The sequence below is a fragment of the Coregonus clupeaformis genome, chromosome 24, assembly GCF_020615455.1.
Source record: "Coregonus clupeaformis isolate EN_2021a chromosome 24, ASM2061545v1, whole genome shotgun sequence".
NCBI lineage: Eukaryota > Metazoa > Chordata > Actinopteri > Salmoniformes > Salmonidae > Coregonus > Coregonus clupeaformis.
This window is the reverse complement of record NC_059215.1, coordinates 40,605,957-40,624,417: the sequence shown is the minus strand read 5'-3', so window position 1 is coordinate 40,624,417 and position 18,461 is coordinate 40,605,957. Positions and strand designations below refer to the sequence as shown.

Below are 18,461 nucleotides of genomic sequence, written 5' to 3'. Positions count from 1 at the left end.
CCACCTCTTCGTGGATTTTGATGTGTGCTTGAGGTAATTGTCTTGCTGGAAGATCCACTTGCAGACACATTTCAGCCTGGTACTGGGTAAAGTTCATAATGACGTTGACCTTAACAAGGGCCCTAGGACCAAAATAGCCCCATAACATCAAAGATCCACCACCATATTTTACAGTAGGTATAGGGTTATTTTCTGGCCGCAACTTGATCTTCCAGCAATACAATAACCCCAAGAACACATCAAAATCCACAAAGAAATGGTTAATTGACCCCAAAAAAGTCGCAACATATTGTAATGGCCATCTCAGTCTACGGCCTTGAATCCAGTTGAAAATCTGTTGTTTGAATTGAAAAGCACAAAGATTCTGTATGGCGGAATAGTCTAAACCAATGTGTTCTCCAACATGATAAAACATAGTTTTTTAAAGGCTCAGTGCCGTTATCCTCGCAAGGTGAGTTATTAAAGGTATTGAAAAAAGAGGTGCCAATAAGTTTGACCCCTATCTTTAAGAAAAAAACATTACTTGTTAAACACAACCTCTTTTTTGTTTCCAATTGTATAAAATAATTGAATTTTAAAACATTTGAGCATACAATAGCTCAGTATTTGTTTTATAAAAAAATGTCACAGTCTTTTTTGTTCACCTTTATCAAGGGTGCCAATCATTTCGATGTATATCTCAACACACTATTTCTTCAGCCATTCCCCTGTGAAAGGACCTAATTGAAATGTGCATTGTTTGCTAAACATCACACAGAGAACATGCAGAGGAGTGTATTACAAACAAGACAGAGCTGGTTAATTAAGAAAGCTTATCTTGAATGTGGGTTGTTGGGAGTGTCAAGTCATGCCCATTTTACATTATCTTTATGAACTTGGAAATAAGACTTCAGACTATTTAGGCAGGTGAGTTCACTGGCTAACTCATTGATCCTGCTTTGTGATACACCCCCTGATTGGGAATTATTACTTTCTCCATTGCATTGTTTCCACACCTAGGCTATGTGTTGGGTAGTAGTGTGTCTGTCTACAGAGAGGCCAGAGACTGGCTGGCACAGATACATGGTCTCTCTCTGGGTACATATACTGTGTGACTACCACACTGGCACAGTGAGAGGGCTCAGCAACAGCAGGCATCTCTAGGAGTTGGTATAAGTTGCCCCACAACTCAGGTCCAGAATCAGATATATTTTGTATCCTCATAAGGATTTAGGGTTAGGTAATCTGATCCTAGATCTGTGCTCAGGGGCAACGTCTAGCTCGAGTGTCTCGAACACACTCCTGAACATACACAAACCACACGCACACAGTTATCATACAATCTCAAACAGAGAGCAAACGTAGGTCATTCAAGTAGATACTCTTATCCTGACTCACAGTAAACACACTGAGAAACAGTACAGTTTTTTGTAGACAATTCTAACACTTACATCATAACGGATCTCAATCAATAACAACGCCAAGCAACCACACAGACTTAAGATAGGAGAGGACCTAAGTGAAAGCATCCACAGAACTATTTAACATTTTTTAATCTAGATCACTCCTGTTCAAAAGGTAAGAGGTTGGCATGACGATATATTAGTGCAGTTGAAAAACAGAGTGAGGGAGCCTGGAGAATATAAAGCAAGTGATAGGGGGTGGGGTTGGTGGTGGGGGGGATTAGTGACCCTACTCCAGTCACTGTCTCTGGGACCTGGCCCCCCGCCGCCTCCTGCCCCGGACTGACCTCTCAGGCTTCAGCAGCACCACCTACAACACAGACACACATCATCATTAGAACCTGCACCCCTGTTAGAAACAGCAGCTAAGTTGATATAATACGCACTGATATAATAGGTCCAATTAAGTTAATGAGGGTTGCGGGAAGGTCTAGTGCTTTACCGTGGGTTTAGGTTCCTCTAGGGCTGGAGCATCCAGATCTCTGAAATCCTCCAGCACATTCTGTAGCCTGAGACAAACAAATTAATTAATATCACTATATACACTGAGTGTATATACCGGACACGTGCGCTTTCCATGACATAGACTGACCAGGTGAAAGGTAGAGTATGATCCCTTCATGTCACCTGTTAAATCCACTTCATCAGTGTAGATGAAGGGAGGAGACAGGTTAAAGAAGGATTGTGTATATGTGCCATTCAGAGGGTGAATGGGCAAGACAAATGATTTAGGTGCCTTTGAACGGGGTATGGTAGGCGCACCGGTTTTTGTCAAGAGCTGTAACGTTGCTGGGTTTTTCCACGCTCAACAGTTTCCCGTGTGTATCAAGAATAGTCCACCACCCAAAGGACATCCAGCCAACTTGACAACTGTGGGAAGCATTTGATTCAACATGGGCCAGCATTCCTGTGAAACGCTTTCGACACCTTGTAGTGTCCATGCCCCGACAAATTGAGGCTGTTCTGACTCAATATTAGGAAGGTGTTCTTAATGTGTTAATGTATATATACAGTCGTGGTCAAAGGTTTTGAGAATGACAAGTTTTGATCTTCACAAAGTTTGCTGCTTCAGTGTTTTTATATATTTTTGTCAGATGTTACTATGGTATACTGAAGTATAATTACAAGCATTCCATAAGTGTCAAAGGCTTTTATTGACAATTACATTAAGGTTATGCAAAGAGTCAATATTTGCAGTGTTGACCCTTCTTTTTCAAGACCTCTGCAATCCGCCCTGGCATGCTGTCAATTAACTTCTGGGCCACATCCTGACTGATGGCAGTCCATTCTTGCATAATCTATGCTTGGAGTTTGTCAGAATTTGTGGGTTTTTGTTTGTCCACCCGCCTCTTGAGGATTGACCACAAGTTCTCAATGGGATTAAGGTCTAGGGAGTTTCCTGGCCATGGACCCACAATTTCAATGTTTTTTTCCCCCGAGCCACTTAGTTATCACCTTGCCTTATGGCAAGGTGCTCCATCATGCTGGAAAAGGCATTGTTCGTCACCAAACTGTTCTTGGATGGTTGGAAGAAGTTGCTCTTGGTTGGAGGATGTGTTGGTACCATTCTTTATTCATGGCTGAGTATTTAGGCAGAATTGTGAGTGAGCCCAATCCCTTACCTGAGAAGCAACCCCACACATGAATGGTCTCAGGACGCTTTACTGTTGTCACCTTGTCTTCTCCGGACAAGCTTTTTTCCAGATGCTCCAAACAATCGGAAAGGGGATTCATCAGAGAAAATGACTTTACCCCAGTCCTCAGCAGTCCAATCCCTGTACCTTTTGCAGAATATCAGTCTGTCCTTGATGTTTTTCCTGGAGAGAAGTGGCTTCCTCGCTGCCCTTCTTGACACCAGGCCATGCTCCAAAAGTATTTGCCTCACTGTGCATGCAGATGCAGTTTCACCTGCCTGCTGCCATTCCTGAGTGAGCTCTGCACTGGTGGTGCCCCGCAGCTGAATCAACTTTAGGAGACGGTCCTGGCGCTTGCTGGACTTTCTTGGGCGCCCTGAAGCCTTCTTCACAACAATTGAACCTCTCTCCTTTATGTTCTTGATGATACAATAAATGGTTGATTTAGGTACAATCTTACTAGCAGCAATATCCTTGCCTGTGAAGCCCTTTTTGTGCAAAGCAATGATGACGGCACGTGTTTCCTTGCAGGTAACCATGGTTAACAGAGGAAGAACAATGATTTCAAGCACCACCCTCCTTTTAAAGCTTCCAGTCTGTTATTCTAACTCAATCAGCATGACAGAGTGATCTCCAGCCTTGTCCTCGTCAACACTCTCACCTAAGTTAACGAGAGAATCACTGACATGATGTCAGCTGGTCCTTTTGTGGCAGGGAAGGACTGCAATTAATTGCAATTCATCTGATCACTCTTCATAACATTCGTACAGTGGGGAAAAAAGTATTTAGTCAGCCACCAATTGTGCAAGTTCTCCCACTTAAAAAGATGAGAGAGGCCTGTAATTTTCATCATAGGTACACGACAACTATGAGAGAAAAAGTGAGGAAAGAAAATCCAGAAAATCACATTGTAGGATTTGTAATGAATTTATTTGCAAATTATGGTGGAAAATAAGTATTTGGTCACCTACAAACAAGCAAGATTTCTGGCTCTCACAGACCTGTAACTTCTTCTTTAAGAGGCTCCTCTGTCCTCCACTCGTTACCTGTATTAATGGCACCTGTTTGAACTTGTTATCAGTATAAAATACACCTGTCCACAACCTCAAACAGTCACACTCCAAACTCCACTATGGCCAAGACCAAAGAGCTGTCAAAGGACACCAGAAACAAAATTGTAGACCTGCACCAGGCTGGGAAGACTGAATCTGCAATAGGTAAGCAGCTTGGTTTGAAGAAATCAACTGTGGGAGCAATTATTAGGAAATGGAAGACATACAAGACCCTCGATCTGGGGCTCCACGCAAGATCTCACCCCGTGGGGTCAAAATGATCACAAGAACGGTGAGCAAAAATCCCAGAACCACACGGGAGGACCTAGTGAATGACCTGCAGAGAGCTGGGACCAAAGTAACAAAGCCTACCATCAGTAACACACTACGCCGCCAGGGACTCAAATCCTGCAGTGCCAGACGTGTCCCCCTGCTTAAGCCAGTACATGTCCAGGCCCGTCTGAAGTTTGCTAGAGTGCATTTGGATGATCCAGAAGAGGATTGGGAGAATGCCATATGGTCAGATGAAACCAAAATATAACTTTTTGGTAAAAACTCAACTTGTCGTGTTTGGAGGACAAAGAATGCTGAGTTGCATCCAAAGAACACCATACCTACTGTGAAGCATGGGGGTGGAAACATCATGCTTTGGGGCTGTTTTTCTGCAAAGGGACCAGGACGACTGATCTGTGTAAAGGAAAGAATGAATGGGGCCATGTATCGTGAGATTTTGAGTGAAAACCTCCTTCCATCAGCAAGGGCATTGAAGATGAAACGTGGCTGGGTCTTTCAGCATGACAATGATCCCAAACACACCGCCCGGGCAACAAAGGAGTGGCTTCGTAAGAAACATTTCAAGGTCCTGGAGTGGCCTAGCCAGTCTCCAGATCTCAACCCCATAGAAAATCTTTGGAGGGAGTTGAAAGTCTGTGTTACCCAGCGACAGCCCCAAAACATCACTGCTCTAGAGGAGATCTGCATGGAGGAATGGGCCAAAATACCAGCAAGTGTGTGAAAACCTTGTGAAGACTTACAGAAAACGTTTGACCTGTGTCATTGCCAACAAAGGGTATATAACAAAGTATTGAGAAACTTTTGTTATTGACCAAATACTTATTTTCCACCATAATTTGCAAATAAATACATTAAAAATCCTACAATGTGATTGTCTGGATTTTTTTCTCTAATTTTGTCTGTCATAGTTGACGTGTACCTATGATGAAAATTACAGGCCTCTCTCATCTTTTTAAGTGGGAGAACATGCACAATTGGTGGCTGACTAAATACTTTTTTCCCCCACTGTATATGCAAATTGCCATCATAAAAACTGAGATTGTAATTTTCAAAACTTTTGACCACGACTGTACACACAGCGTAAAAAACATTAGGAACAACTTCCTAATATTGAGTTGCACCGCCTTTTGCCCACAGAACATCCTCAATTTGTCAGGGCATACTCTACAAGCTGTCGAACACACACAGTGCATTCGGAAAGTATTCAGAACCCTTCACTTTATCCACATTTTGTTACATTACAGCCTTATTCTAAAATGGATTACATAGCTTTTTCCCCCTCATCAATCTACTACACACAATAACAAAGGAAAAACAGGTTTATAGAAATCTTTCCAAATGTATTACAAATAAAAAAACAGAAATATCACATTTACATAAGTATTCAGACCCTTTAACTCAGTACTTTGTTGAAGACCCTTTGGCAGCGATTACAGCCTCGAGTCTTCTTGGGTATGACGCTATAAGCTTGGCACACCTGTATTTGGAGAGTTTCTCCCATTCTTCTCTGCAGATCCCCTCAAGCTCTGTCAGGTTGGATGGGGAAAGTCGCTGCACAGCCATTTTAAGTCTCTCCAGAGATGTTCGATCGGGTTCAAGTCCGGGCTCTGGCTGGGCAACTCAAGGACATTCAGAGACTTGTCCCGAAGCGACTCCTGCGTTGCCTTGGCTGTGTGCTTAGGGTCGTTGTTCTGTTGGAAGGTAAACCTTCACCCCAGTCTGAGGTCCTGAGCGCTCTGGAGCAGGTTTTCATCAAGGATCTCTCTGTACTTAGCTCTGTTCATCTTTCCCTCGATCCTGACTAGTCTCCCAGTCCCTGCCGCTGAAAAACATCCCCACAGCATGATGCTGCCACCACTATGCTTCACCGTAGGGATGGTGAAAGGTTTCCTCCAGACGTGACGCTTGGCATTCAGGCCAAAGAGTTCGATCTTGGTTTCATCAGACCAGAGAATCTTGTTTCTCATGGTCAGAGTCCTTTAAGTGCCTTTTGGCAAACTCCAAGCGGGCAGTCATGTGCCTTTTACTGAGGAGTGGCTTCCGTCTGGCCACTCTACCATAAAGGCCTGATTGGTGGAGTACTGCAGAGATGGTTGTCCATCTGGAAGGTTCTCCCATCTCCACAGAGGAACTCTGGAGCTCTGTCAGAGTGACCATCGGGTTCTTGGTCACTTCCCTGACCAAGGCCCTTCTCCCCCGATTGCTCAGTTTGGCCAGGCCGCCAGCTCTAGGAAGAGTCTTGGTGATTCCAAACTTTTTCCATTCTTAAATGGAGGCCACTGTATTCTTGGGGTCCTTCAATGCTGCATAAATGTTTTGGTACCCTTCCCCAGATCTGTGCCTCGACACAATCCTGTCTCAGAGCTCTACAGACAATTCCTTCGACCTCATGGCTTGGTTTTTGCTCTGACATGCACTGTCAACTGTGGGACATTATATAAACAGGTGTGTGCCTTTCCAAAACCTTTCCAATCAATTGAATTTACCACAGGTGGCCTCCAATCAAGTTGTAGAAACATCAAGGATTATCAATGGAAACAGGATGCACCTGAGCTCAATTTCGAGTATCATAGCAAAGGTTCTGAATACTTTATTTTATACATTTGCAAAAAAAATGTAACCTATTTTTGCTTTGTCATTATGGGGTATTGTGTGTAGATTGATGAGGGGAAAAAAATAATTTGTAACAAAATGTGGGGAAAAGTCAAGGGGTCTGAATACTTTCTGAATGTACTGTATACACACATACATACAGTACCAGTCAAAAGTAGCCACCCTTTGCCTTGATGACAGTTTTGCACACTCTTGGCATTCTCTCAACCAGCTTCATGAGGTAGTCACCTGGAATGCATTTCAATTAAAAGGTGTGCCTTCTTAAAAGTTCATTTGTGGAATTTCTTTCCTTCTTCATGCGTGTGAGCCAACCAGTTGTGTTGTGACAAGGTAGGGGTGGTATACAGAAGATAGCCCTATTTGATAAAAGTCCATATTATGGCAAGAACAGCTCAAATAACCAAAGAGAAACGACAGTCCATCATTACTTTAAGACATGAAGGTCAGTCAATATGGAACATTAAGAACTTTGAAAGTTTCTTCAAGTGCAGTCGCAAAAACCATCAAGCGCTATGATGAAACAGGCTCTCATGAGGACCGCCACATGAAAGGAAGACCCAGAGTTACCGCTGCTGCAGAGGACAAGTTCATTAGAGTTACCAGCCTCAAATTGCAGCCCAAATAAATGCTTCAAGTAACAGACACAGAGGAGACTGCGTGAATCAGGCCTTCATGGTCGAATTGCTGCAAAGAAACCACTACTAAAGGACACCAATAATAAGAATTGACTTGCTTGGGCTAAGAAACACGAGCAATAGACATTAGACCGGTGGAAATCTGTCCTTTGGTCTGATGAGTCCAAATTTGAGATTTTTGGTTGCAACTGCTGTGTCTTTGTGAGACGAAGAGTAGGTGAACGGATGATCTCCGCATGTGTGGTTCCCACAGTGAAGCATGGAGGAGGTGTGATGGTGCTTTGCTGGTGACACTGTCTGTGATTTATTTAGAATTCAAGCCACACTTAACCAGCATGGCTACAACAGCATTCTGCAGCGATACACCATCCCATCTAGTTTGCACTTAGTGGGACTATCATTTGTTTTCAACAGGACAATGACCCAACACACCTCCAGGCTGTGTAAGGGCTATTTGACCAAGAAGGAGAGTGATGGAGTGCTGCATCAGATGACCTGGCCTCCACAATCACCCGACCTCAACCCAATTGAGATCGTTTGGGATAAGTTGGACCGCAGAGTGAAGGAAAATCAGCCAACAAGTGCTCAGCATATGTGGGAACTCCTTCAAGACTGTTGGAAAAGCATTCCAGGTGACTACCTCATGAAGCCTTTAGTAGTGTCCTTTAGTAGTGGTTTCTTTGCAGCAATTCGACCATGAAGGCCTGATTCACGCAGTCTCCTCTGTGTCTGTTACTTGAAGCATTTATTTGGGCTGCAATTTGAGGCTGGTAACTCTAATGAACTTGTCCTCTGCAGCTTCCTTTCATGTGGCGGTCCTCATGAGAGCCTGTTTCATCATAGCGCTTGATGGTTTTTGCGACTGCACTTGAAGAAACTTTCAAAGTTCTTAATGTTCCATATTGACTGACCTTCATGTCTTAAAGTAATGATGGACTGTCGTTTCTCTTTGGTTATTTGAGCTGTTCTTGCCATAATATGGACTTTTATCAAATAGGGCTATCTTCTGTATACCACCCCTACCTTGTCACAACACAACTGGTTGGCTCACACGCATGAAGAAGGAAAGAAATTCCACAAATGAACTTTTAAGAAGGCACACCTTTTAATTGAAATGCATTCCAGGTGACTACCTCATGAAGCTGGTTGAGAGAATGCCAAGAGTGTGCAAAGCTGTCATCAAGGCAAAGGGTGGCTACTTTGAAGAATCTAAAATATATTTTGATTTGTTTAACGCTTTTTTGGTTACTACATGATTCCATATGTTTAATTTCATAGTGTTGATGTCTTCACTATTATTCTACAATGTAGAAAATTGTAAAAATAAAGAAAAACCCTTGAATGAGTAGGTGTGTCCAAACTTTTGACTGGTACTATATATTGGTATTCAATTGAATTGTTCTAAGGAAAAGTGGTGGTGTTATAAGTGCCATCGAGAAGATGCGCAGAATAGTAAGTCGGTGCTCATTGTTATCAAAGATTCAAGTACAGAATCAAAATGAGCTCACGTTTGTTTCCTCTTCCTGCCCCTCCTGGCTCCCACCGTTTGTGTAGTTTGGTTCTGAAAGGGAAAAAGGGCACTGAAGTCTCAAATCTGTCACTGCTTGCAATGTAATATGCAATATTGTGGAGGAATGGCATTTTTAGCCATGCAGTGGTAAAACAATATATCCTTATGGCTCACCCTGCCCTGCTCCGTGTGCTGCAGACCCACAGTCTCCTCCTTGGGGCAGCTGCCCCCGTCTCTGGGGCTCAGGTACCCCCCTGCCTGGGGTCTGTCCCCCTGCCTATCTGACACAGCCTGGCTGTACGACTCGGTCTTGGCTTCTTCAAGGTAGATGGGAGGCAGAGGGGGGTTAGTGTGACCCTCTGGGACCCCTGGCTTGTTCTGCAGGGGCGTGGCCGAGCCGTCGTCACTGGGTTTGGGGGTGCCCTGAGCTGGGGAGTGGGCCGCCTCCATGTTGAGCCGGGACAGTTCTGGGTTCCTTAGGGAGCAGGCCTGGCGAGGGCTCAGGGACAGGGGGGCGCTGGCCTGAGGGAGGGGGGCGGAGGGGGCAGGGGGCTCCCCAGGGTAGGAGGGGGGTAAGGCACAGAGGGCATCCGCCCCAGACTTAGCTGCTTCCTGCTCGTTAGCACTGACCTGGAGGAAAGAGGTGTAGATGGTGTCCATGAAGGAGGCATACGGGTCCAGGACGCTCCCCACGGAGCCCTCACCACGCTGGGATACGGGGGCACGGACGGGACAGGGGCTGGGCGCAGCCTCTGGGGCAAGCCGATTGGCTGGAATATCCTCCTGAGGGGCGGAGCTGTCTTTTTCCTGTAAGGAGATTGGCTTTTCTCCCTCTGAGGGCGGTGCCATGTTGAGCTGAAGAAGGAAGAGGAACGGATGAGGTGATCAACATCCAATACAGATATTTAAATCACAGGACAAGGCTTGTGTCAGGGGCAGAATACAACAAGCACCTGGATGTTGTTGAGGAGGTTGATGGCCACATCAGGGCCCTGGAGTAGAGGCATGCCCAGGGCAGAGGTCTGTACGGGGGGCAGGAGGAGAGGGCCTGCACCTAGCCCCAGCAGACTGTGGAGGCTGGTCAGAGCAGACAGGTCTCCTACAGAGACACATGGTTCTTCATCAAAACAGTTTGTGAATTATCAATATGTGGGTAATCTACATGATATAGATGTGTTGTAGCTGTTCCTCACAGTTGTAAATAATTCACTATTCAGAGAGTTAAATGTAATAGACAATACTAACTATGATTCAGCATATCGAGGGTTTGGGACTATAATTTTTAAATTTTTGTCTAAAATGAGTTATTGACATAGCCTTGTTCTGTTCAATGTTCTCTACCTATATAGTACTCTAAATACCCCCAAAATAATGTTGTTAAGATCAAAATAATACAATATAAACATTTCGGACACCATTCAAATCGATGAGGGTTCAGAACTTTAAAGCCAATTATTTCAGAATCAAGTAATAGGCAACAAAACCACTTGATATTAATAGCAGTGGAAATGAATGGTGCTGTGACTAACCTAGTAGCCCTGGGTTGAGGAGAGTGGGCAGTAACTGGTGGAGGATAGGGTTGTCCTTTCCCTGGACAGACAGGGGGATGAGGGTGTCCACCCCCCCATCAGGGCCTGAAGCTGAGACCTGGATGGAGACAGGACCAAAACATCAAACGGATATCTCTAATACAGATAGTGCTAACTCCTTCACAAGGGAAAACTACTGGGTATGAGCACTAAGCTAAGGGAGGGAGCCTACCTGAGGTGGGGGTTGTTGGGGTGGGGGGAGCTGAGGGGTGGGCGGGAGGTCAGTAGAGCCCAGGGCAGCGGTTAGCAGAGCGGGGCTGAGGGAGAGGAAGCCTGGGGGAGGCAGGGGAGTGGGGAGCAGGAGCGACTGCAGGGCCTGGAGGGGCCCCTCGGCTGGGGGCAGCATGCCCTGGAGGGCCTCAAGAAGCCCAGGGCCGGGCAGGGACGACAGGTCCAGGAGTCCAGAGCCTTTATCCAGAGACAAACCCTCCAACAGGGCTGGGATGTGCTGCTGCTGCAGGGGGAGGTCCAGGCTCAGCTGGCCCAGCCCAGACAGGGGCAACATGGCAGCCTGCTGTTGGCCTAGTAGCAGGGAGGCCATAAGGAGAGCCTGGAGGCCCAGCTTCTCCCCTATCCCCAGATCACCCTCCTGGCCTGGGGTAAGGGTGGTAGAGGGGGGTAGCAGTGGGTTCAACAGACCCAGGAGATTCAGAGGCAGCTCTCCCTGACCTCCCATTATTGAGGGGAGTAAGCTAAACGGAAAGTTGTGGTTCAGATGGGCAGTCTGTTGTTGTTTCTGTTGTTGCTCTTGGTGTTGTTCATGCTGTAGCAGTAGTTGTTGATGTTCCGATTGTTGTTGTTGATCAGGCAGTTGATGGTGTTGCTGTGGGGTGTTGGAGGTGGGGAGGTGACCCTGCTGACCGCCCAGCCACAGGCCCAGGGGCAGAGAGTCCAGGATGGTAGGGTCCAGGAGGGAGGGCAGGCCAGCTGTGGCAGACAGAAGCTGGAGGAGCTGCTCCTGGTTCATGAAGGGGAAGGCTTCGGCCAGGGGTAAGGAGCCAGAGGAGTCCCCCAGGGAAGGGGTGCTGCAGGGGCTGGGGCCGGGGCTGCAACCTCCTGGGGGTTTGGTCACTGTGGAGCCATGATGAACACTCTGAGGCTCTTGCACCCCTAGAGAGTATAAAAGAAAACCAGGATTAATGGAGTGAGGAACATTATTGTTCAAAATGTAGTGCTCAACAACTATTAACATTAATGAAGTCTAATGAACAATGAATCAATTTTCCTATTCTGTGGATTTCACCTAGTTAGAGACAGATTTTAAAGGCTCATCCTCACCTGCAGTGTTGTTGCCGGTGGTTGTGTCCAGGCCCCCTTCCTCCAGAGGCATGGTGGAGGAGGCTGCCAGCAGGGCCAGCACGTGGTTACTAAGATCCAGGGGTCTGGGGGAGGTGGTGCTGCAGCTGGTGACCGTGGTGCTATGGTTGGAGGTGGGGGTGCTGTTGGGAGGATGACCCAGGCTGAGACCAGGGCCTAGTGTTGACATGCTCCCCATCTCCACTGATGCACTGACTTCAGGCAAGGCCTGGCACATGGGAGACTGGATGGTGGTGGTGGTGGCATCCATAGGTTGGTTTTGGGCCTGCCGTAGCCTATCAGGGGTGTGTGGGGTGGGCGAGGGGCTACTGCGATGGTGTGCTGACTGAGCGTTGGACAGGGCCGTGGAGGGAGACCGTCTCTGTTTGGGACTGGCCTTCGTATGTGGTTGAGAGGGAGACTGTGCACTAGCACTACCACGCCTGGACAATGACTGAGAGGGAGAGAGGGGCTGTGACGGGCCTTGCATGGTACTGGGATGAGAGGGGGACTGCATGGGGAATGGTCTGATGTTTAAATGGGAGGGAGAGGGAGACTGCCTGGGGCTCTGTCTCATGCCTCCTGTACCATGTCCAGAGCTGGGCTGGGCTCCAGCGGCTTGAGCGTTCTGCACACTGAGCAGGTGAAGCAGAGCAGAGAGAGGCTGGGTCGGGGGATCCGGTTGACCTGCCATGATTGTAGTGAAGTCCATGGCACCGTCAGGCTGCTTCTGGGGTCCTGTGAGCGGGCTGGAGTGCCGGACTGAGACCCTTAGGGCCTGGAGGTGGTTCTCCGACATGGCAGAGTGGGGCGAGGCTGAGGTAGAGGAGGGTTGAGAGTGCAAGGCGGAGAGGTTGAGCACATCACCGGGGGTTCTGAGACCACTCATCTGGGAGTCCTTCAGCATGCTGAGCACCGTGGGCGAACGCCGCTGCCGCTTCCTGTGGGACATCCGGTCTGTAGGGGAGAGGTGCAGGGGACTCGAGGCTAGGGGCTGGGAGAGGGGGGCGCAGGGGTGGGGAAGCAGGAGGGAGGCTGCAGGGAGGGGCCTAGCAATGGAGGGATGGCTGTTGTGTAAAGTGCTGTTTGTTACCTTCGACTGCTGAGACTCTTTCGAGACCTCCAGAGAGAGGGCCGAGCTGAGGACGCTGGCCGAATTGGAGCTGTGGTTGTAGGACATCTGGCTAGCCAGCTGGGCCTTGGCTGCTGCCGAGAGGAGGCTACTGGCAGGAAACGAAGCTGGGTGTGGTTGCTTCTGGTGGTTCAAGAACTGTCCAAGAGGCAACCCAGAAGGACCAGCACTGATCCCCATGCCTGAGCCGGTGGCGGAAGCAGGTGCCTTTGTAGGCTTCTCACCCTTTTCAAGAGCTAGAGAGAGGATCTGAGGATTGCTTTGGTTGCTCATTGAGTTTGGGTAAAGGATGTGGTTATTAGTGCTACTGTTGCCTGAGTTCCTAAACTGCTCTAAGATGTCCTCGAGCTTGTATTTGGGGAAATGGAGGTTAGGGGACCCCCCGGGTAGAGGAGAGTGTGGGGAAGAAGAGGATATCCTTCTGGGGGGGTAGCCGCCCAGCACCACCCCTCCCACCCCCTGTTCAGAGAGAGAGGAAGAGGCGGAGGGGTGGCGTGAGCGCTGGCGGGGAGAGGGGCAGTTCATACTCACAGAGGGAGAGGGGGAACATGAGGGGGACAGGAGAGACCCAACGATGTTACCATGTGGATGACTCTGCCCTCCCCTTCCCAGTGTCCCAGGGGAGGAGGGAGGAGGGGGAGAGAGGGGCCCCAAATGAGGAGATCTGGGGGCTTCCGGAGTCTGGGGTGTCCTCTGACCATGACTGAGGTTCTGAGGCGCGGGGGTGCATGGGGACCTCTGAGGTGCCCCGTGGCTGGAGAGTTGAGAGGTGGTGGGAGGGAAATGGAGAGGAGGGGGCAGTCTCCTCAGAATCTCAGGAGAGCGATGAGAGTTAGCGTTAGCGTGTGAGAGGGGTGAGGAACCATTGTAAGAAAACACAAGTTGGGTGGAATTTTGAGGACTGCCACAAGGGTTGTGGTGGAGGTTATTGTTGGGCCTGGACTGGACAAGATGGTGTTTAGATGGATAAGTGCCACGTTCTTCTTCTTCCCTGTCCACTCTCATCCTCTTTGGATCTCTGTTCTCCATAACGCCACTGGTGACCTCTGCAAACAAAAAACCTACATTAGGGCTGGCACAATAATCATATAATCGTGTAGTCGACAACTGCGGACAATAACCATGAACAAAACAACAAAAACACAGTGTCATAATGGTCTTAATACAACTTTATTTTCAAGTAGACAGTTTACCCAAAAGCAGTTTTTTCTTCTTCATTTTTACGTGAAGAGGGTAAATTTGGTAGGCCTAATCATTTTACGAGCAGAATGGCATGGTCGGGAGGAGAAGATTATTTTGCAAAAGTTCCAAGCGGTCAAAACCATAGGTTTTTGAGATGGGTGTCACCAAAGCTGTGTTGTATTCATTAGGTATGTCGTAACAAATGTTCAAAGATGCATTATGATACATTACAAGTTCTAAACTATTTTCAACAAATAGTACAAGTGTGACAATAACTGTGGTAATTTGAATGACAATTAATCGCTAACCAAAATCCCATAATTGTCACAGAACTAACCAACATGATTAGTTACATTTCTGAGAGCAATTTTACAATAGCACCATGAAAACCGGTAATAGCAGTAAATTATCCTAAAAGTACTTCTGTTACATTAGATCTATTATTTTTTCATATTTACCTGTGTGACGGGAAACATAGGGCAGCTGTGAAGCCTGCATACTGCGACAGAGAGCTGCCATGGCAACCACTTTCCTTCGATGGTTACAGAGCTTTGTCATGTCCTGCTCTGCCTTCCCCACCGGCTGGCTGTGCTGCTGAACTTTGACCCCTAGGCTAAAGTTAAACACCTGCTGAGACAATAAAGGGACATACATTCAGCAAACCGCAGTCAAAATCAGTTGTGACACAATGAAAGTGAGATAGGAGATGCAGAGGGAAAGGTCTACTTTACCTTGTGGATGACCAGCGGACACTCCAGGCCACACTTGCATGTGCCATCGTTCAACAGATATGACTTAACCTCCTCCAGTGAAGACAGGACTGTGCCACTTGGACTGTAGGAATGGACAGGGATGCAGGAGATTAGTTTTTAAATAATAATAATAAATAATATGCAATTTAGCAGACGCTTTTATCCAAAGCGACTTACAGTCATGTGTGCATACATTTTTACGTATGGGTGGTCCCGGGGAAATAAAGGGGAAGAGAAATAAAATATATTTTACAATTCCCTGCTCTAGCCCAGCTTTTGGGAAATGAAGACAACACACCCCCAGACTAGTCTGAATATATAATATGTAACAACATCGTATAAGACATAATAATACATTATAATGGCTCTTACATGTTCATAACACAAGTATAAAGTATTATACCTGTTACTGAACTTGCTTACCTGACATACACCACAAGCCCGTCCTCCACTCTCCTCTGCCAGCCAATGGGGATTTGTATTGCCACAGTTTGGACTCCATCCGTCTCTCCACTGCCACTCTCACTGCCTCCCATCATTTTGTAAAAACCGCCTTGCAGCACCTTTGGGATAGAAGTGGCGGGAACAAATGTTGTATGAACTAGGGCTGTGACGATACCTGAATCGCAATATTTCTTCCATAAATAAACGTGACTCTGGATGACAACATAAAACGTGTTTGTTTACAACATTAGGGCTTTTTCCTTAAGTCAAACCCTCTTTATGTTTTGTTTCCTTGCCACGATACTAACGAGTACCGTGGCAAGTATGAATGCATGATAGCTTTAATGAGCAACTATTACGACCACTGTACTGAGATTCTGATTTCCAACTCGTAGAAACCAATATAAAGTCTAACAGAGCATGCCTGATGAGTGAGGAAGGATATCATATGTTCTCCAGTATACCTTGTCATCTTTGAAAAGCCAAAGATAGTATTGGCTATGGTATCCACCGTTTGAAGGCCATGGTGTCAGCGGAGAAGCACACAGACTCTGCCAAGCACCCTCCAACGCCTTGCAGAACTCTCCAAGAACTAAGTCTTCTGACCCTACTTCAGAAGTCAGTCCCTCCAAAACGCTGCAGCTCACACTAGTGCAACAGTATGTCTGCAATTGAAGATAGACCTAGTTAGTTAGCCCTAAAATAACATGTGAAATGTTAAACAAAAGGGATCTCTCAATTCTGATCGCTACAATAACCCACACAAGCATAGAAGGGGATGCATATGCCTAGTGGTGTTTCAATTGAGTCAGTGGCGTATTCTGAAATAGCTAAGTTAGATAGCTAGTTGGATGTTGAAATGAAAAGGGAAAACCATAATTTGTAACTTGATAATAGATAGCTACATGCACACGATACTTATCTAATATATTCCAGGAGAAAGCGACACGCAAAGTACCGAAATCACATGCACAACAAGGAAGGTCCTATATCCAACGTTAGCTAGGCTAGCTTTATCCAACTAGCTAACGTAAACTAGGCAATGTTGCAGTCTGATGTGTCGTGACAGCTTGATAGACACAGTGCAAAATAACAACATTTTAATAATGAGAACTTGGAAGAATAGTTGTTTACCAATTAGTCATTCTAGCTAGATAACGAGCAATTGTGCGAATTGCATCCAACCGTTCTGTTCTAAAACAAGCTCGCGAAGTTTTGGGAGTCTTGTCCAGTAAGCTCGCGGGAGAACCCAGAGTTAGCTGGCTTGCTAATGCTAAATTATTTTGGATGTTAACCTTATCTAGACAGCGAATACGGTGATCAATCTTTCAATGCAAAGTCTTTGCGCCACCAATCAACTCTCTGTCTGTCTACCAGATAGCTACATCTGCCCGTCCTGTTAAAAACAAAGGGCAATAATGCTTCATTTTACTGCGCCTATGATCTTGGGGCTAAGCTAGCTGGCTAGCATTGACAGACATTTACTTGATTCTGGAGTGTCCCAAGACCCAAGGATGTCCGATCGTGTCGCCAAATTATTCAGTTCTTATCTCCAGACACTGTTCGATCAAGCCGGTGTATGTTCAGCAAAAAGTTAGCGTATCTGATGCACCTTTTAATCCCTATTTCACAGTTACAATTTTTTTCTTGCAGATTCCATGCAAAAAAAAATAATGGAGTTTTCTATGGAGCATGCGCACTTGGGATGCGAGGGACTATTGTACCCACAATGCAATGGGACCTTTGTAGTGGTAGCCAAAGATTGTCTACTATATTGACAAGATAGTCAAGTGACCGCTCTAACAATAGAAATACATGTCCTCAAAGATGGAAGGCAGGCGGGAGGAATCGAGATCAGGTGGGACCATTCCAGCCAATGAGAGGGCAGATACACGTGTGAACAACAAGCCGTGCGATAGATAGAGCCGGGGTTTGGCAAACTTTTTTGCTTCGTGACCAACCAATTGAGGTGTCTTTTGAGTACTGACCCACCATAAGGTTTGAGCAGTGAAAAAACATACACAGACCAAAGAATAAGTGAAAAATATAACCTTGGCAGCAGAGAAAATGTTGCCGTTTTAAAGCAAATTTCCTGCAAATCTACACATTTTGTCATGGAGCTGAAATAAAATGTTGCCGTTTTAAAGCACGTTTTTCTGCAATTCTATACATTTTGCCATGGCAATGCTGTGTTCTTATGCTCAAAACATTATAACAAAATCAATGGGCACCTGATTGTCTAGTTTTTGTTTTGATGATTGTAAGTATTTAAAGATTCTAGGCTATTTCTACTTGGTTTTAGTTGTTGAAGTTACACTGAAAGCGTTTTTCCATCCCCAAAATGTATTTTTTTAATGACCAAAAATGTCATCCCATGACCCACCTGGACCCCTGCCACAACCCACAAGTGCGTCCCGACCCACAGTTTGGGAACCACTGAGATAGAGGACTCATCTTTGTATCTGTGCTATTATAGCGTCTGTGACAGCATGGGCAGCACCAATTACATTTTTGTAATTTAGCAGACGCTCTTATCCAGAGCGACTTACAGTTAGTGAATACATATTATTTTTTATTTTTATTTTTTATACTGGCCCCCCGTGGGAATCGAACCCACAACCCATGCTCTATCAACTGAGCTACATCCCTGCCGGCCATTCCCTCCCCTACCCTGGACCAATTGTGCGCCGCCCATGAGTCTCCCGGTCGCGGCCGGCTGCGACAGAGCCTGGATTCGAACCAGGATCTCTAGTGGCACAGTTAGCACTGCGATGCAGTGCCTTAGACCACTGCGCCACTCAGCTATCTCAATTTCAAAGTAGTACATTTTCTTCTTCTTCATTGACTGATTGCTCCAAACTCATAGGAATCCCCACCCAGTTGACT

At 46.3% G+C, this 18,461-nt stretch overlaps 1 protein-coding gene across 2 annotated transcripts; it reads right to left on the bottom strand.

Annotated features, from left to right (window-relative positions):
* Positions 1-107: 107 nt before the first annotated feature.
* LOC121538115 (methyl-CpG-binding domain protein 5) lies at positions 108-17,256 on the bottom strand. Of its 2 annotated transcripts, none has more exons than XM_041845897.2 (13): positions 17,061-17,256; positions 16,040-16,240; positions 15,555-15,694; positions 15,111-15,213; positions 14,838-15,006; positions 12,048-14,243; positions 10,942-11,879; positions 10,710-10,827; positions 10,134-10,279; positions 9,355-10,035; positions 9,179-9,231; positions 1,885-1,951; positions 108-1,752 (listed from the first exon to the last, which is right to left on the bottom strand). In XM_041845897.2, the coding sequence occupies exons 3-13, from the start codon at positions 15,668-15,670 to the stop codon at positions 1,681-1,683; spliced, it is 4,659 nt and encodes a 1,552-aa protein (XP_041701831.1). In that variant the 5' UTR covers positions 15,671-15,694; positions 16,040-16,240; positions 17,061-17,256; the 3' UTR covers positions 108-1,680. The 2 variants fall into 2 exon arrangements, with proteins under 2 accessions (XP_041701831.1, XP_041701832.1); XM_041845898.2 differs by having other exon boundaries at positions 17,188-17,254.
* Between the last annotated feature and the right edge of the window lie 1,205 nt (positions 17,257-18,461).